This window comes from Tetrao urogallus, assembly GCF_951394365.1.
Source record: "Tetrao urogallus genome assembly, chromosome: 2".
Classification (NCBI taxonomy): Eukaryota; Metazoa; Chordata; class Aves; order Galliformes; family Phasianidae; genus Tetrao; species Tetrao urogallus.
The window spans coordinates 81,809,190-81,830,462 of NC_136814.1; the positions used below are offsets into that span (position 1 = coordinate 81,809,190).

At 36.0% G+C, this 21,273-nt stretch overlaps 1 protein-coding gene across 1 annotated transcript in view; it reads right to left on the reverse strand.

Moving 5' to 3' along the window:
- COL19A1 (collagen type XIX alpha 1 chain) overlaps positions 1-21,273 on the reverse strand; it is a gene marked incomplete at both ends in the record, with an annotated part of 178,160 nt that overhangs the window by 55,693 nt on the left and 101,194 nt on the right. Inside the window, one exon of the mRNA XM_079550583.1 lies at positions 10,714-10,767. Within this exon, the coding sequence (XP_079406709.1) occupies positions 10,714-10,767 (54 nt within the window). The remainder of the gene's footprint in view (positions 1-10,713; positions 10,768-21,273) is intronic.

A 21,273-nucleotide genomic window follows, 5' to 3' on the forward strand; every position in this document is an offset into this window, starting at 1 on the left:
TAGGAACTGCTTCATACTTTTGAAATGTTCCTGTGAGTTATTACCACCTATACTGTTGACTTCTTGAAGCACCTTCCTTTTCCTGTTTGGTCTTATTTAAAGCATCCTGAGGAGACACATAAAATCACATCAGTCTAAACAAAGTATCAAGGAAGTGTCTCTGGGAAGAAGGCAGGGCTGTGACTGGCAGACACAACTGTGAGCGAGGTGTTAATTACACAGGAAAACACCAAATACGCTCGGAAGGCAATTCTGCCTTTATTTACAAGGTGAGCTAAAATGTGATTTATGACATATTGCCAAGTCAAGACTTGAAAAGCCTTCTGACAAAATAAATCAGTTATAAAAAAACAAAAGAGACAGTTATTTTTCACTGCCACTTATAGATTGCCAGAACACTTAGGTGCTGCAATACAGAATAAATGCTTGCCCTACGTTTTCTCCAATCACTTTAACATCAGTCACTATAACATATGCCATGTGCACACAAAACATATAAAACAATCACACATTTGTATTTTTAGCATTGCATTTTTGCATATTTAAATGAAAATACTGAAAACTAAACATGAAATGAAAATGCTGACATTCTCCCTCTTTGAGAGGATGAAAATCTGTAAGAATTCAATTTATAAGCTTCCAGAATAATTTTTGGATTTTAGAGATGCACACAGATCTTCATCTACTTCTTTGCAGTCCTGCTTCTTCATAACTTCCCTGCATCAGTATGGGAATAGTATAGTAAAAGTAAAGATAAATAGTTATCATTTTTGTTTAGAATAATGTGATTTAAAAAGTTAGAATTTCTTTTGATAAGCCAATTATGGTCTTGCCTTGAGCAGACCATGACCCAGTCTGTGATTAAATATTTACATTTTCATTCTAAGTCTTCCTTCTGGCAAGAAAGAACTGCAAATGCCTGGGTGCCCTCTTGGGTTCACAGAGCGGGCAGAGCTTCAGCTCCAACCTTCCTTTCAGAAGCGGGTGAAAGCCATACCCCTTGCTGTGTTACTGTGTATGGGGCAGAGAGCTGACATATGCAGCTCAACAAACCGTTCCCTTGCTCCTTTGCAAGGATGTGTAGAAATTAAAATGCACTTAAAAAAGCATTAACTAGCTGAATAGTGTTATTTTCTGCATTCAGACACTACTTACAAGTGTTAAATTTAAAGTGAAATTAATTACCTTTGTTGAGTTTACCAAGCAAACATTCAGGTTATAGAACAATTAAAATATAAATAACCATCCCAGGCACCACATGATTCCTTTAAATTAAAAAATGCAATATCATCTACACCAACTTAGAAAAATAAAAGAGGTAAGCGGTGTCAACAGTTGTCTCAAACTATTTAGAAAAGCATATAAGGAAAATAAAAGCAAAAGAGTTCCTGAATATTTCCTTCATGCCACATATTTTTTTTTTGTTGTTGCTATTAGCAATTGGCATGATAAGAACCTATCTAAATGTTATTGATGTTTTTGCCCATCCTCCTAACTCCTGAAATGCCTGTTCTGAACTAGTTTGGACAGTAGGCTCCTTTCCTCTTTTCTTTAGGATAAACTTCAGCTATGATACAGACATAAATCATTTAAACAACAACTGCTTGGTCAGGGACAAAAAAATGAAATATTAAAAACAGAATAAATGAGAAATTATATGCTCCAGCAAACCCCATCTGAGTGCCTAGCTGAAGAACACAGTCAGCTGAACTCTTTATTCCTCTCTTCCTTCACTCTCTCTGTTAATCAAAATGACTTGACAAGTTTTGCCTCACATTAGATTGAAAGCTCTTCAGAAGCAAGGCTCTGTGCATCCTTGCACACGTCTGTACCCTGACTGCAGCCTCTGGGCATGGCTGCAGCTCCAATACACAATGGAAGAATTCTAAATCTATATTGCAGCTCCCTGTTGTATCATATTACATCCATCTATTCATATATCTCTAAGTATAGAAGAGTAAGACCACTAATCCTAGAGCCTAAAATAAACTGCAGATTATTTTAGGATAAAATCGAGCAGAGTTATATAGGAATACTGACAAGACTTATGAAATGGAATTAATAATTTAAAGAACCCACACTTGAATATGAAGGCAAAAGTCCTTAATTAAGCCTGTGTTAATTTTAAAAGAAACAGCTAATTAGCAGTCCCTGAAACACATAATCATGTTTCAAAACAGAAACTAGTTCTAGAGAAAGTAGGAAGCTGGGCTTTAAAGCCCTTACTACTACAGTTATTGGACTAGATTAATGAGGCTTATGTAACTCGTTTGCCAGGATAAACTGAGATCCTCTTGCATAAACCATAAAAACAGACAAAGTGGGACAGATATACCCAAAGCAGAAAGCAGGTGCAAAGCACAGACACTGATGTTAGTGCTCACTGCATGGACACCTCAACAAATTCTTAGGAACCTAAATGTAGGTATAAAGGCAGGCTCTGAGTAGATGTTGGATTGTCTCTCCATGCACCGAAAGCTGCCTCCCAGAAACCTAACAATCTCTAGTGTCTGCAGTAACTCAACAAAACTTTCCTGCACTTCAACCCTCTCAGCTGATAAACCTAACCCTTACAAGCTCTCCTATTTTCCCTCTCCGCAGTCATTGCCCTATGCTCCTGGCTGCTTACTGAGTCCACCATAAACCCACTCTGATCCAGGAGAAGAACAGCTGGAACTGCAACAGCCCTCTTCTGTATGGTTTCCCATGGGCTTGCCAAGCTGCCACACCAGGGCACAAAGGCAGATGTCGCTGTTGCTGGAACAGGCTGCCCAGAGAGTTTGTGGATGCCCCATCCCTCGAAGCGTTCAAGGTCAGATTGGATGGGGCCCTGCACAGCCTGGTCTAGTATTGAGTGTGGAGGTTGGTGGCCCTGCATGTGGCAGGGGGCTTGGGGATTCATGATCCTTGAGGTCCCTTCCAGCCCTGGCCATTCTGTGATTCTGTGATGTCACACAACGCTATCAGTAAGACAGCTGGTTCAAAAAGTGCTGAAAAAGGAAGAGAACTAATCACAAAAATCAGAGCAATCGCAGACTGAACCCTGTTTGCATCTTCAACTGTGCCATAACACAATCTTAGCATCTACCAAATGGCTGTGTGACAGGAGGCTTCCCTGAGGTGTCAACAAGCTATTTAACAGGTCTCAGTGTGAAAATATGACATCAACAACAAACGTGCAGTCCCAATGCAGTCATTATTTCCTAGTGTGCATTTAAACAAACTTACAGAAATATTTAAACATGTCTTTGACATTTAATCATCGAACCATCCAAAAGATGGACTTAGTGATCCTTATGGGTCCCTTCCAGCTTGGGATATTCTACGATTCTACGAACACTTCACAATGCTGTTAATAGTTTAGTCAGTAACTTCGATAGTGCTGCAGTTATATTTAATTCTTAGAAATCTTATGGTTTGAATGTTCTATTTCCTTAGTTGGAAATCCACCTTCTAGTCAGTGAAACACTGGTTACTGCAGTAATAAAATATTAGGACCTGAATATGCAATTTCTTCTCTCCTCTTAACCTTGGCCATGAGGTTATATGATGGTAACTTGAATACAGCAAATTAACCTCTATATTAAATATTAAATGTAAATAAACTCACAGGAAATAAGAAGCTGTTTGCAGAAAACAAGAGAAAGCCTACAACTCACACCCCACTAAATCTTTCACAGAAACATGGCTTACAGAAGCGCAGAGCTCACAAGGTCCTAATTCTCTGTTTTGGAAAGGAAGTCACCAGGGAACTCCTTGCTAATGCAGAAGCATTTTTTCACTTGATGTTGGCTTTCTAATTTTAGGCATGATTTCCAATAAAGACTACTTTCTTTTGTATTTATAAAATGCTAAAAGAGATTAGCTAGTACTCTTTAATGTGTTTAATAAGCACCAATGTAATGCTTAAACAAGCACAGCAATGCCAAGAAGTAAAATGCTACAACCTAAATTCTGCATTGCTTCGAACAAATCTCTACATGGAATCAGTGACAATTGTCAAGTGTACCACAGAAATGCATTTTCAATACAAAATCACTTGCAGAGGTATTTTCAACTATATTTAGATTTTTTATAATGAACACTTTAGTTTTGAATTATAAGAAATAGCTTCCTATTCTCTTAAGTTTTTATATCTTTTGCTAAGAAATACAAAAAAATTGATGAAAAGTATTTGGAAAGTAGTTCAAAAGTTCTAACTGAGATCTTAAAACTGAAATAATTTCTTTCCATTGTTCTCTGTACCTTCTCTGTATCTTAGTGGTTCCTTATTTTGCTTTTTATTCAGAAACCCCTCTCTTTCACATTAACCATTTCAGACTGTTAAATAGCTGAGTGAAGGAATGTACATGACTCTAACTTCAAGAAAGTCAGACCAAAGCATTACATACTTAAAAACAACTTACATCAAAGTCAGGAATGACTGAGAAGATTAAAAGAGATTTTGAAACTCCAGAGCTATAGCTGTGAAAAATGCTGTTTGTGCTGTGCCAGGAGCCTAACCTACTATGCAGTAATTATCATTGCTCTGTAAAGCTTGTTTTACAATTGGTTGAGTACAACATTTACTCACTGAACTAGAAAACAAATTATGTCAAAGAAAAGTTTAAGTTCTATAAATCAGATAAATGCAATCTGAATTTAAATTCATTTTCATATTTGTATGCCATTTTAAATAACTAAGTTAAGAAAATCTAATAATTCTCCACCCAATTATTTATTTAGGAAGATGTTCCCCTGTGCCATAATAATTTTATTCATATTTGATTAGAGAAACTTGTAATCTTAGACAGTAAATTGATTATTTAATAGGGAAATATTGCAATTTCACAAGGTCTCTCTAAACACGCCATTTTAGTGAGATCACTGTTGACACAGGAGACAGTATAGCTCTAAGGATTCTTGGTTTTATGATGCATTTCACTTATCACTGAGCTAATGCTGAGCAACATCCTCCCTAAAGTATTTCGTACTATAAACATACAAATTGGAAATTAGGGAAGTTGTAAGGAAGTTGCTTCAAAAACATTTACTTCAAGACACCTGCAATTTCCTAAGGAATAGAGTCAATAATATGGTTGTAAAAAAGATTTGTAAATGTTTGAACTGAATTCCTCACTGGATCCAAGGCAACCACCATGGTGGAGAACTGGTCTGCCTAAGTACATCTGAAGCACTTCCAAAAATCTTGTTAATCTATAAAAATGAAGATGTTTGTCAACTATGCTGACAGTACTGTTTAGAGCTTCTCCAAGGATGGAGGCTCCACAACTTCTCCAGGGAATATATTTCAGTGTTTGTCAACCATCACTGTAGAAAAAAGAGTTTTCTTTATATTGAGATGTAATTCCCTGCTTTTCAATTTGCACCCACTGCCTCTTATCCTACCTGCAGGTACTGCTGAAAAGAGTCTGCCTCCCTTTTCTTCACTGCCTCATGTCAGCTATTTATACACATTCAAGTATTTATATACATTGATAAGATTCTCAAGAACCTTCTTTTCTTCAGACTGAAGTCCCACCATTCTTTGCCCGTCCTTATGTGAGAGATGCTCCAGTGCCTTTAACCCTCTTTGTAGCCCTTTGCTAAACACATTGCAGAAGCTGTATGTTTCTTGGTATGGTCTTGCCAGTATCAAATAGAGGGCAATGACCTCAACGATGGCCTAGTAATGGACTTTTTTAACATGTAGGTGGATTGCTGATTCATAATCTGCTTGTCCAGCAGTTTGGAATTAGTGAGTCCTCATGCCATGGGTTTTTATTCTCCAGATGCAAGATTTATTAAACTTCAGATGATTTATTTTTATCCAGTTCTCTGTCAACTTGCTAAGGTATGCTCTACTCCATTCTCTTAATGAATGCCTTAATGAAGACACTGGCTCCAGTATTGAGCCCTGGGGTATACCATTACTGACTTACCTCTGATTGGACTTTGTGGCACTGATCACAAGTCCCAGGGCCCAGTTATTCCCCTGGTTTTCCAAAATCATTGCTGCTCCCCTTACCTAACCTGTACTTTGTCACCTTGTCTATAATGAAGATACGGAAGAAGACATCAAAATTTTTACTTGATAGCAACAACACACACTATTCTCCCATTCATCAAACTAATCACCTAACTGTAGAAGACAATAAGATTGCTAAGCACTATTTCCTCTTCTCAAATCCACATGGACTACTCCCAATCACCTACTTGTCCTTCATGTGTTTGAAAATGGTTTCTAGGAGAATTTCCTTCATCACATCATGCCTGCAGATACCTGGATCTTTCTCATACTTTGTGAAGATACAAGTGATATTTTTGTTCTCAGTCTTCAGGAACCTCTCCCAGCTGACATTCGAAGACAATCAAGAGTCACCTTACAACGACATCAGCCAGCACTCAACACGTGTGTGCAACCTTCAGACTCTAGTTACATTCACTTTGCTTAAGTGTTATCCTCAGACTGGGGAAGTCTTCCTCCAGACACTCCTTTTGCTTTCAGGAGCTGGGATTCCTCAAGGCTGGTTTTACTCGTAAAAACTGATGCTGTGCAGTTTGTTGACCTTGTCCCACAGCTTTTTCACTGGATGGCACAGTTCTGCAGCATGTCCCAGCTTCAGTGAGAGGCCCCAGGCATCCTTTCCACCCCAAGGTTCACTGAGTTGCATCCTCCTTCTGAAGCTGTTTGCGTCCAAGAAACTGACAGCAAAGCAACAGCTTCTTCAACACTACTTGGGTCATATGACCTCTGGCCATCATCTAAGTAAGTGTATGTTGGGCAATGAAAGTTTGCTAGTCACTTGCCAGAAATCTCCAGATTCTAAAAGCTCAGCAAGACATCAAGAAGATCTCAAAAAAGCAGAGCACAGAAACTGCTTCATGAGCTGCTGTGTCTGTTATATTTTAGTCCTGGCTCCCACATATGAAAATGAAAAATGGCAATTTCTGGATTTCAAATTATAGCTGTCTGACAAAGTTGTATTTATGTTTTCCATTAAGAGAATTTTTGGAATTAATGTATTATATTAAAAAAAATCACTTTCAGAAAAAAAATAATTAAATGCATAAAGTTCAGGGAAAATTAGTGCCACCAAGATACCCAACTGAAGTTAAACGTTAATTTGTAACACCTCTGTCCTTATATTTTGCAAATATACATTTCATTATACTTAACATGGAAGATGGACTATACATGACTCCCTAGTCTATATTTACAAATGTAGAAACTTTAAAGAAAGTACAGCAACATGTCAAAATTATTTGGAGACTAAAGAAAATTCCTTACATGGGGTGCTAAAGAACCTTTGTTTTCTCAAAAATAAATGGAATGGTGATTTGATTACACAGAAAATATCTTTAAACATCTCTTTAATGCAGACATGACAAAGGCTATTTTTTTGGAAGATCAAGCTACAAGCTCAAGGGTAAAGAATAATTTTTTGAAATTTCAGGTAACACTGGAATAATCAAGCAGACCTATGAAGTCTATTGTTGATGTCTTTCAAGTGGAAACTATGCTTCTGTGAAAGAAACATCTAGCCAAAGTGCAGGCTTATTGAGAGAAATAATGATGTGCTGCTTAATGAGGAGGTCAGAAGTATATGGTATTTGTTCTCCACGGTTTAAATTCCATGCGATGCTAGGATAGCATTCATACTTTCTATTTTTTTCTTGGTGAGGGACTTTTCTGAGTAACACGTGATTGCTTTCTGAAGCTCCTCATGTAATTTGAGTGATGGTGTAATACTATCAAGTTGCTGTAGCGGTAATATGCTACTCCTAGTTCCTGAAAGCAACAAAAGGGAGACTGAAAAATGAAGAGGAAATTGTATCTATTGTCCAATTCTGCCAGTGACCAGAGCTACAAATGAAGTCTCTTCCTTAGCAAGGCCTCCTAACTAACACAAAGCACTTTGTTAAAGTTACAGAAAAAACAAAAAACACATCTGAAGTTACTAGTGGTACAGCAAAGAGATCTACTGGCCTTTTCACAAGAACAGCAAAAGTTTGTGATGACTGTTGATGTTTACTTGGGTTAACTCAAAATAATTTATAAGATGAAAATTAGTAAGTAAAATAACAGGCAAGAAACATTTACAAGTATTTTTTGTTACTAAATTCTAGAAAACATGAAAAATGCTGGAAACAGCACAACATAGAGACTGCAATTTTTGAGGAAAAACCAGTTTTGTAACTGATCAGATTTGAAAATGCACCTTGAATACTAAAGAAGGGCAGAAACATAAATTTGGAGAATACAAGAATGAGAATGATTTTTCAGAATAAGATACTAAAAATGAAATATTTCAGTTCTCAAAAAAAAAAAAATTAAGTAGAAAATCCATCTTTTTTTTTGTTCTTTCACTTAGTGTCTACTCCATGATCAAACTGGACCCTCCCCTAGGAAAGTTCATTAGCTAGGCTTAAACTATGCACCTCAAGTATAAATGGACCTTGTGTTACATTTTACTGCAAAGACTAATGATCTGACAACCTCAAAGTCAGTAATGCTTAACATCTTCCCTTTTTATTATGCAGTTTGGTTTCTATGGCAACATTATTTAGAAAGAAATACAAACACTTGAATCACTGGTGACAAAAACCCCACACTTCAAATTGATAATGGTTTGCTTGAATTTGAAAGCGCCTTACAGATAGCAATTCAAGTGAAGATGGACAATATCATAGAGATAAGACCTATTTCAGATCCTCATCATAAATAGATTTTGCACCTCTGCTTCAATTTTGCAGTTTCTTTCCATTATATTTACTGTCAAATAATTGTTCTTCCATGATTTTATTTTTATTTTTACGTTATTGGACAGAAGAACATGAAATATACTTAAAATACATGCCCACAGTACCATATAATTCAGCTCACAGAGGAAATGAGAAGGTCCACATGAGCTGCTTTAAAAAGCAGTGGGAAAGGGAAGGGAAATTTAAGAAAATCCTGGAACTGAAACATGAAGGACATGTTATTGGTTTTGGTAAAGGGAAAAGTAGAGGCTGAAGGAACAGGTATAACAAAAGAGATGTGAGAAGAAGGTCCCAGTTTGTGGAAAAAGAATGGGAAGTAACAAATTTACTCTTACAAACATAACTAATACTAATAATAATTAATAAATTTAAAAATACTAGACTTCCAGCTCTTTTGTGTTCTTTTGAGTTCTTTTACTGAGAATATATATATATATATATTTCTACTAAAGCAAAGAAATAATATGCAAACAAATCCAATCTTTATTTATTATTGCACTAGTTTTTCATGGCTGTACCACTTCAAATTTTCAGTGTGTTTGGAGTTTTTTCTTAAGCGACCACAAAGAGCTTTCAGGTTCTCACCTCCCCCATTCTAAATGATCTCTCTATGCTTCATTTCTGTAAACATATTATATTAGTGGACACCACCTTCTGCAAACTCCTTCATCCTTTGGGATACCTTGAAAGCATCCAGAGAAAAGAACTTGACAGAAGGTATTTTGCAAACTTCTATCATTAAATTCCATTGCTGAGCTATGTTTGTACCATCATTTACAAGCCTCAGCATGATAAAACTGGTCATCTGTATCTTCCTAGTATTCTGAATATCTAATTGGGTAACAGTAAGACTTGTAGAAATTATAAAATCCTTAATAAAAACCCATAATCCCATGTTTATATTTGCCATGTAACTTTTTAATCTACCTTACTCTGTTAACTTTTTCTGAGAGGACTCACTAGTCTTACTTTGAAGTGTAAATAACCTCAGCATTCAACTTCATGTTTAACTTAAGAGAAAGTCAGTGCTATTTTTATAAATTAAAGAAAATAGCGAGGCAAAAATTTGAGCAATGGTCTGTAGGTCTCAAAACTCTCTCTTCAAGAACTGGTCTTACATTATTATTACTATTACTAGAATTATTACGCTAGCCTTTAATAATTCATTGTGTTTGACTAAGGTCAATGATGAATGATATTAAAACCTTCCACTTTAGATAACTTAACTGAAATACTAAATATTATGATACCAAAATTAAATATTTTCACAAACTTTTAGGAGCAGAAGAGATTTATAAACTCTCAAGACCAAATAATTTCTTCATATATTAGCATCATAAATATTCATTATCTGTTTCACTGAAATACCCAAGTCAGTAAGTACGGGAAAGAAATGCATAACATACACATGTAAATCCGTCAATTACTTCATTATAATAAAATTCTCAATAACCAAACATTTATTTAATGAGTATAACATTGTGTTGCTTTTTTAGCTCATAGCATCTCTTTTTTTTTTTTTTTAATATATATACAAATATATATTTATGCTTGGCATGGACACTGGTACAATGGCATCTACAACAAAACTTGGGTCATTAGTTCTGGTTTCTAATGTCGTAGATAATACCCTAAATACATGTACTTACAAGTAGTAAGACACGGTCTATTCCTATAATAAAACTAAAACTCCTGAGAAACGCTAATAATCTTGCACTTAAAATTCCAGTGGAAATGCTGCACAATGACAATATCCACCTCAGTACTGTCAGTCATTAAAACATTGTCTATGGTTTAAATTGTTAAATCTCCTTCAACTGAAGAGAAACCTCAAATGTCAAAGCTCAGTTCACTGTCAGCATGCTTCATACTCAGCTGCTACCTTTCAATTTTTTATCAGTGCTTAGAAAGAAGTCACACATCAAGGTCAGTAAGCACACACAACAGTTGTTTACAAAGTTTACTCACCCTTTGACCTTCTTTGCCAGGTGGACCTTGGGGACCCTCCAGCCCTGGCAAACCCTGAAAATGCAAACATTAAACAAATATAACATTCACTGTTATTTTCTTTGTCTATTATTTAATACTAGCAAGACTAAACCAAAGAGCCAGATGTCAATACAAAGCATTTGTTTGTAATAATAAAAACGAATTATTCGTAATAACTTCTTTCATGGAAGGTTGTATTCAGGTGTGAGGAAAAAAATGCAACAGTAATTATTAATCATATTCCCCCATATAGAAACATTTGAAAACAAGGAGGTAAATCAACATTACTTAAGCAAAATTGTAAGCACAGTTATCTACTGTTTTGCATGAAGATCTATTTATTTGGTGGAGTTAGGATGCTATAAGAAAGCAAACCACCTATATTAAGTCAGTGACAGCTTTATAACTCAAATTCACACACAGGCACTGGAAGTGGGGGAAGGGAAAGGAGGGGAGGGAAAGGGACTAAATATAGCAGGCAGCCTTATGCTTTCTTTATTGTAAGAATCAGTTCTATGTAGTTTCCTCTGTGTGCCTGGGCTGGGCTTTTCGAATCATTCAGAGCTCTGTCTTTCCCTCTCCTTAGACCAGGTGCAGGAGTTTGGGGTATTTTGAATATACTCTCAACATCTGAGCCTTCCATCCAAACTCAGTGCAAGAGCATGCAAGATTGACTGCAGTTACAGAATCACAGGCTGCTTCTGAGGAATGAGGGTTTTAATTTTGTATCTGATTAGTGTACAATATAATCATAAAGTCTTCTCATAACAGCTTTGTTCTTAGAAGGCTGCCCCTTCTCTTAATTTATGAGTCACCTTGGAACATTTTTTTTTTTTGAATGACTTCAAGGAAACTATCCAATTTCCATTATAGCAACAAGAAATATGAAATGAATTTCACTGTAATCAGCAAAGAGCGCTGAACATATATACGTCCTATAATTTAAAGAAAATTGAATTTAATATTGCCTATTCTTATAGGGTATCAAAAAATCAAGATTTTCTTAACTATTTAAATTACTATTGCTTGTGTATTGCTTCAATATACTTCAAGTTGAAATATTTTAATATTTGTATGCTTGGCCAAATTCTGAAGTCCTGTAATTATCATAACTTTAAAAAATTCCCAGAGTTCTAGAAAGGAATTACAGAATTTAATTTATGATCTCTAAAAATAAACTTGCGAAAGTGGACATGGAAAAGTTGCTAGCTTATAACACTTTAAAGGATATTTTCAGCCAATTTGAAGGAAGGCTGACATCAGTCATAAATGAAAGCAGTCTATTCAAGAGTTATTTCTTATCTTTACTCTCAAACACTGAAGTCATTATTTCAATTCTGTATAACAGAAACAAGAAAAGGTTTTTGAATCTTTTACAAAATTTATGCACGCTATTTCCTAAAAGTTTATGGAAGTAATATGCAAGACAGTTTTGTGTCCAAATCCCAGCAAATTAAATACAGCAATGTACCTTACACAGGCACAAACACATACAGCAATCCATGAATGAACTCTGCAAGCCTCTTCTACTGTCTCCTGAAGGTAGTTTAAAAATTTGCTGAGAATTCTTCCTACCAACTATTAGCAATATTTGTTTTGCAGAGAAATTCTGGGAATTCAGGAAGAGGTGAAGTTCTGTTTTGTTAGTACACTTCTAGTTAGTTCACTTTTAGTGGCAATTTTATGTAGGGGAATGAAATGAAAGCCTGCAGTGTCAGTTTTATGAAGGAGGAAATAATGAGCCTCACATATCTGTACAATAAGGTTCCAAGGGAATAAGAATTATACAACAATATAACTGCACTATAATGATAATTAACAGCCAACATTTTTGTTCTAGGCCTACTTTAATTCTTTTTCTTCTTTCTACAATATTATCGTAATAAAAAAAGGAACCAGATAAAAAGGTTTATCTGCAAGGAAAGGGAGGAGATCTGCTTACAATTGGTAAGAAGGCAGGGAGACTGCTCTGTACAAGGAGCCATATCCTGACATTGAATCTGAGGTAAAAGTTCACACTACCTTCAGTGGGATCTTTGGCTTAAAAAGTGATATGACAATATTGGCAATGGCTGTAAAGCTGCAATAACTTAGCAATGGTAATGTCTTAGCAATGCTTAGCATTCAGCATTCATTGGATGAGATCCTGGAAATGTAACTGAAGAAGAAACCCACAGAAGGAATGAAAATAAAATTTCTCAACAGTGAAATCTCTCTAATGGGATGAATAAAAAACCTTGCTAAATTCCTAAGAAACCTGGCAATGAATTTAACAGTTTAGCACAGAAAAATATAATTTTTATGAAGGCAGAGCAGTTTCTATTTAGATCTTTATCCTCTTCAACTTCTGGGTACCTCCCTCTGAACACTAAAGGACATATTCTGCACTCCCTCAAATTACAGTTTACAGGGAGCATACACAGTCAACAAATACAAATTACAGGGAGCATAGACAGTCAACAAACTTTATCAGAGGATCTCACTGCAGACAGAAAGGGATAGGTTATATATTGTCATGTGGCCTCAAAGGACATGCTTTGATTGTGTGGGACAACATCCAAAGTAATTAAAATGATACATTATGTATCAGTTTTCAATCTAATAGTACTGCACTGGTAACAGAACAGGTATGGCAATGAGGTGTACAAGGCATAAAGGGAGACAGGAAAACAGTAGCATTCCAGTGGCATCAGGCTGGCAGGAAAATATAATGTGTACTTAACGATGGCCTAAAACACATTCTTTCTCCTGACTCCGGCCACCATTGAGGTCAGAAGATGCTGTCCTTTCAACTATTTCATTGAGAAATAAACTAAATATATGCAATCTATAGGGCCTGTACCTTTCGTTGACCACAAAAGTCTCTTGGAGTTGTCTGCCTGAAGAAGCTTAAAGAACATGGAGTGGAAATGTCTCAAACATTAAGCCTTGAGGGGAAAAAAAAACACCAAAAACACAACAACCAATAAACTAGAGTGGACTCAGATGCACCTGAAAATCTTTTCTGGCAGCCCAATGGGCCAGTTGCACCCTGATCAATATCTGATCCTTGTGGGCCCTTTCCAACTCAAGGTACTGACTGTGATTCCATGAACTCATGAAATCCACTGTAATGAGTAAAAATAGCTACAAAAGATAAAACGTGATATACTACCAGACTTTAAGGAATTATACAAGATCCTGTGGCTCTGGGCAGCCTGCTCTAGTGACTGGTGACCTTGCCCATGGCAGGGGGGTTGAAACTAGGTGATCTTTGAGGTCCTTTTCAACCCAGGCCATTCTATGATTCCATGATCCTGGAAATGAAGTTAAGAATGGAAATTTGTGGATTTCTTTACAAGAGCTAGATCTATGGCAAACGTTGGCAAAGGAAAACATGTTGGTTGTAAAGCTAAAGAAAAAACAAGTAATATGTAAAGCACAAGCCCACAGAAAAATGGCCTTTAAACAAAAAGATCGAAACAGATAAAGGTTTAGTCAATAGAAGAGAGGAAAACTAGTGTACTTAAAAAATTATACCATAAAATAAAAGAACTGTTAAAAGAACCAACATTTAATAAAAAATGTCTGTAGGAACTAGCATTTTAAGACAGTATTTTTGGCCAGTAATGGAAGATAAAACTAATGAGAATTATTAACCTTGAGATAGTAGAAGAAAAAATATGTTCAGAAGTGATAGAAAAATCAGCTAGTAAGTTCAGACAATTAAGCAATTTTAAGTTTCACAAGGTATCAGTTTAAAATGTAACAAATGGCACGTAATCAAGAAATTGCTCATCACAAAACTAAAATCCTGCCATGCAGGTGACCATGCAGGTACAAAAACATGTTAAAATACCTGGTATATCAAGACATATTTCTACAGAGATATATGGTGGAATCTTAATTGATATACTTAACTGCTCAGAGTAACCGCCTAACCTAAGAATACGCTGAATAAAAGCAAAGTTTTTACTGTGTTCTTGTGAATTGAAAACCAAAACAAAATGGAACAGCTGAAGCAGAAGAGTGAAATTGAAGTTGTTATATTTATTACTTCCCCTGGAAGCTTATGACTGATACCAAAAGAATACTGTAAAAATATTTCACAAGCCAGTGTATTTTTGCTATTCTGAAAGTTGTCTCTAAATGTAGCTGATTGTTTCTGAAGCAGGCTATACAGCTATCTCATGCACTCTTAGGTAGGGCTGCAGAAACAGATTTATGTGCATAGCAGCCTTTCTTTCTCCTTAAAAATTAAAAATACTATACAAATACTAACAATAGTAAGAAAAGTCTAATCATGGCACAAAAAATGATAGCTCATTATAGACCTTTATAGACTTTCTGTCTTGTGTACACAAACAGCTGTCATCCATTTTTTCTTCCTTGCTATGTACTTCAGCAAACATATAACCTAATTTTTATGCAATAAAAGCTGCTAGACAGGGAGAAAGTGCATGAGACAAGTCAAGCAAAGACACAAAGCCTGAATTAGGTATGCAGAAGAAACATGAGGCAATGTAAGAATGACTCATTTATTGCCATTTGAATACGTAAGCTTTTGTAATGAAAAAACTTGCTACTTTAAAAAGACTTAGCTATAATAGACATTATTTGGCAACCATAGTTGGTATAGTTCTGCTGAAATAAAATCAACAATAGAATTTTTATTTATTTATTTTTACAAGCAAGTCAGTAGGCAATTCCCACGGCAGAGACTTGACCTAATTCTTCAACACACAGTTCTCACTAGGATATAGGAAGGCTGCCATTCTGATGGATTTAGATATATAATGATCCCTTTTAAAATTAACAAGTAGAGCAGTATGAAATCACAAATCAATACAGTAAGAAGAGACCACCAATCTGACTTTTTAAGTAACTGAATGCGTGATTGTAGTAAACTCCTGCAGTCTGAAATAACCAAAAAGCACTGGTCACCTGCCAAACACTGCTTTTAGGATCACAGAATCACAGAATGGCTTGGGTTGGAAGGGATCCCAAGGATCATCGAGTTCCAACCTCCCTGCCACACGCAAGGCCACCAACCTCCAGATCTGGTACTAGACCAGGCTGCCGAGGGCCCCATCCAACCTCATCTTGAACGACTCCAGAGATGGAGCATCCACAGCCTCTCTGCGCAGTTTGTTCTAGCACCTCACCACTCCCTGTGTAAATCCTCCTCCCTGACATCCTCTTCCGAAGGATGTTATTGCTTTTGCTGCATTCATGCAAAAATACAATTCAACTAGATCTTAATCACCTATGGATCTGGAGATATTAGCAGCCAACAAATTTACTCCACAGCTCATGATTTTCACTGTGGCCCTGCTAAGCTGTTTTGAAGGTATTTTCCTCCTTGGCTTGCTACTCTGATACGTAGTGGGGAAATCGCTTTCCTCTTGAAAGAATGGGCTACTGCTCTCAGTAAGCACAAGAGTTGAAATATAAACACCTTCCCAACAGTCCAAATGGCTAAACTATTAGTTTCCCAGATAAACTATTTTCTGTCACTGTCCCACTTTTCTACCTTAGAGAAGATCGAAAAGCATGAGGAAGAGAGAGATCTTAAAATTCAGCTGTGGTGGTTTTCTCTCATCCACAGGATTGCCTACACCGAAATTCACAGAGCAAGATAGCAGACACTACTGTATACAAAGTTTTGCTAAAATTAGAAAGATGGTACAAGAAATTCTCAAATGGATGATTAATTTGTTACTGCATTATCATTTTGGTGAGGAAAATTAGACTGTCACTTACTTCAAATACCCCTATCATCATCAACATTTGCAAATGCAACCTCCGTCATGTTCTTACTGAAGTAAGTTGGGTTGGCAAGCTGAAACATTCCAACCTCAATTTTAGCCTGTTACTGCTACTGCAATAATCCTGCTACTTTGCTCTTGAGTTCAACATGGGATAGAACCCATTTTTATTTATTTTTTTCTGTCAGAACTGCCACCAATCTACCTACTTCTGTGGGAAAGGAGACAGTATTTAGAGTAAATATTTCAGACTACAAGAAAACATGTTTAGACATATTTTCATGATAATTGATTACTGATTCAAACAGAAAATGGATTCTCATTGATCTCATTACTCTTGATGTTTGATCACTTCTGTAATTCTCTGGTAACTTTCCTTGAAATTTACTTTGCTTCAGAAATGATCATTTCAAAGGAAGGTTGGAAGTCTAATCTCACAGAACTTCACACTTCATGAACCTAGTACTTTTAATAGACTTGGGCTTATCTGCCCAAATCTAGAAAAGAAATCATTTAAAATCCTGAAAAGTAATTTGAAATTACTCTTTACATTGATGCCTGCTGTGAATAGAAAAGCATATGGGACTATTCTCTAATCATTCCTCTAAGGAAAGACATATAGATCACATTCATGAAAAAACCTGTCTATACCTTATTTAATTACAAAGTAATTAAAACTTAATTTAAAAGTAAATAAATTTAATTAAATAAGTCAAAACTGTACAAAGTAAAGTTTCCCTTAAGCTTATAACATTACCTGAAAAGAATGAGAGGATAATAATAGAGACACCTATTGGGTATGAGTCTTTGTCCCTTCTCAAGTAACACAAGTCATCCACAGGAGATGAATGAATTGCAGAAGTCAAGATAAGCAAAATTTGGTACATGAATTTTCAAAAAGAATCACCTGAAACACTGCAGCCAATTACAACAGCAAAAACAGTACATTACGCCTGCAGAAGCCAAACAACTATAAACTAATTTGTGTAGGTATTTGCTAGAAAATATTTTACTAGGAAAAAATGAATTACAATTTTAGCTTTACACAAATAATCACAGAAGCTACAAAAGAGAAGATGAGTAATCAGTCACTGTTGTTTGTTTACCAAGGAAATAGTTGAAAGTGACCACAGTACTTGCCTGGGCCTGAACCTAACCTGCACCCTGCAGACAGCTCCATGCCACGCTTGTACGCCAGCTCCCTTCAGCTCGATTTAACCAGCCTCGGAAGCCAACATTCCAACTATCTGTTTAGTAAGCAAGTCTCGGGTACTTCTGTCTGTGGTCGACTTAAGCCTTGGCTTCTGTGTAAACACTTGGTGCCATCTGGACGACTGTTTCATAACTCTTGAAAGGGATAGGTTCACAGGAACGTACAGACGGACACTCGTTTTCCTCAGGAACTAAAAGCAGCATATCGAGTGTCAAGAGAAATAGTTATAATATATTTTACAAGAGACTGCTGCACTACCTTCCCTCACCTGTCACTTCTCTGACACGACATGCACACACTTAAGCTGTGGATAACAGAAAGAGGGAACTGCTTAGCCAGCTGTGTCATTTCAGAAGACAGCCACTAGCTTCTCAAACCAAATGCCACGATTTGACGAGACTGACCAGCAAAATAATATGGTCCCTGCTTTTTATTCTCTGAAGAATCCATTATTATGGTACAGTTTATAAGAGAACTTAGAGAAAATAAACATATTCCTGAATTATACCCACATGAAGTGGGTATAATTACGGAGAAAATTTCAAAATGTATTCCCAAGTTGCTCCATAATAAATTTTAAAATACTAAAGAAGAGAGATCTAGTATTTATACATCACCAACAAAAAAATAAAATACCACAGAAATAAATGTAATCACAAATAAAAGGTGAGACTCAATCATGACTTTGGACTACTCCTATAAAACTACTACCAGAACTAGTCAGATAAATATATATCTCAACTTATGTAATGTTAATTCATTTCTTGGAAGCATATGCAAAGTTAAATCCTTACTAAAAGTACTTAAATACATGTGTTGCAATTAGTAATCTAAGTCATTAAAATGTATTTGTATTTATAATGCATGAATCAAATAAACTTAAAACTTCCTGTGATTACTGCTTTCACTAAGATTCTAGTAAAGCCTCTACTTTATTATTCTTATTTTTTGCAGCTAAGCATATTTTGCACTACAGTGCTGGTTCCTTCTTCTCTACCTCATCATGCCAGAATGAAGAAATTGCATTAATGAGCTTCCATATCTGCCTTAAAAAAACATACTGAAACACATGGGCTGTAAATCTAATCCCAATCCTACTAACCATAGAAACAGTCAGGCAAAAATCTCAATTCTGAATTCCTGCTATCATAAAGAAGAAATTTTCTTTGATGCACAAACTTTGATTTTGGTAGAGATTTACTGATAAATGACATTAAACAAATTTGGTCAGCTCTAAGTGTATTTTTCAGAGCAACGAACTTTTGATCCATGAAATTCCTCCTTGAAACTGATAACATAATTTTTGCTTCTTAAAAGCCACAGTATTATTTCCTGTTTCTTAGCTTGTTTTACGCTCATTCACTTGTCAGGTTTTTACATTTGTTGAGTATTTACAAACTCTGCCATATATACTAAAGTGGAGTAACCCTCATTCATTAGAGAAGCTACAATTGCTACACTTGTCAATCAAACTTTTAAAAAATACTGCCAGATTTTTCCTCAATGAACTGATAATTGCATTATCTTCTGCATGTTCTCATGTTGGACGGCAGAGAAGTCTTACTATACTTCCAACAGGATTTCTCCTCAGGATTTCCCAAGACGTTTTAGACACAGGGTCTAAAGACCCTTTAGACTCATATCACTTAGACTTTCACTATTCCTGCTACCTCTGACTACAGACTTCTGTAGATGAACTATAGACAACTTCATGTAGACCCCAGGACTACCATCCAGCTACTTGGGAATCACTTCAGTAAAGCATTCTCAGCCTTTTTGTAAAGCTCATGCTGCCCATGATGAGAACAGGACTACAGTGAAGGTCTGTGTGAGAGAGAACGCTCCGGCCCTGCACAGCACTGTGGGCATTCTGGTTCCAGCTGAGATCAGCAAGAATATTTGTCCAGCTTGTTTCACTGCTAGGTGATTTCTATGAAAATACATACAAATAGTAGAACTGCACAGGGCAGCAGAGCTCTGTAATGTCCTTGTGATGCTCTGGAAGGCAGATGACCCAGGCCCAGCATTCCAGCTTGACTGAAACCAAATCCTTTTGAGTATTTCCTCCCTCCATGTCCCAGTGCATTTTAGGGTTAGCTGTAACAGTATTAATACAACATTATTTTCACCTCTCTTCCTTCCCTCTCCACAACAAAATAATTCATTTTCATTTTGATAAAAAGAAATAATTTTAAAATAACAAAATGTTAAAATTATGATAATGATATGGTTCATATGTTTATGACAGATGAGAGAAACAAATGGAACATTTTATAACTTTGATTTAACAAGATTCATAACTGAAACACTGATGTAATGTTTTGGCTGTAACAACATGAATGGTCTTGACAGAGTTTTTGTTCACTGACATATGAACCTTGATATTATCTGACCTATTATTCTCAGTAAGACATCTTCCTTTCCTGGTCATATATTGTAGAAGTCACGACCACACAGAAGTCACACAAGTAAAACAACTCTGAAGAGTGGATTTTCCCCTAGCTGCCACAATTCATGTCATTTATCTTCTTAAGTTCTTGCCAATAGAAACCCATGAGTATTTACAGTGGCAAAGAGAGAAAGACTTCCCGCTGGGCCATATATTCCCAAAGTGTTGTAATCTGTCTTCAGATTGCTAAACTAATTCATACTCAGTCTCATCCCTTCTGTCAGTTAACAGCTACAAAAACGTTTCAGTGCTTCAGTTACTTCCATCTCCCTGAAGACTTACATATCCTTTTCTAAAATTTAAATGTTTCACTTACATTAAAATAAAACATATGCTAAATATGAAGACAAACATCAGCGACTGTATCAATGCATTGCCATCTTGCCATGCCAGAATCAACTGACCTGAAACATTTGCACAGCATTTTATAATCAAAGAAATGTAATTCTTTGACAGTCCACTTTACAAAATGCACAGAAAGTGCAAGTTCAGTCAACCTGAAAACTGTTTCTGTTTTTCAGTGCTACTAACCTCTGAATATATCTTTGAGGAAAGCCAAGTGAACAGAGTTGGAACCAGAGACAATAGACTTATTTGCATTCAGATCCTCTAGAAACAGGTATAGCGTACTCAGGTGCTGCTACAAAAATAGGTATAGTTGCTTTTCCATCAGTTACACAAGAAATGTTCCAAAATACCATACAGGCATCATTAATTCTTCTTGTGTCTTATCCTCAAGAGTATCCTATTCCATTTCAATGATCTCTTTGAGGTCTGCAGGAATCTATTTGAAGTAAAATCTTCAATCTATTTCAGTAATGATCTTCGAATTAAAGTTATTTAATAGAAATATTTCACTGTTCACTAATTCAACATACATTTTGACTGAAGAACACAACTGTAACTGGTGCTGTTTCTCCCTAGTGAGACATGAGCTTCATTAAGAACTGATCTTGGGTCATAGTACTAAACTGCGTCAGGATATTGAACAGTTAGATTTATTCAATGTAAAACAAATACCATGAATAACACCATTTAATTGTGGAGTCTTAGAAAAAGCATATTTTTATGGTATGGGTCTATAGTTACATTCTTCAATGTAAAGGAAATCATTGCAGCCATGGTCTTGG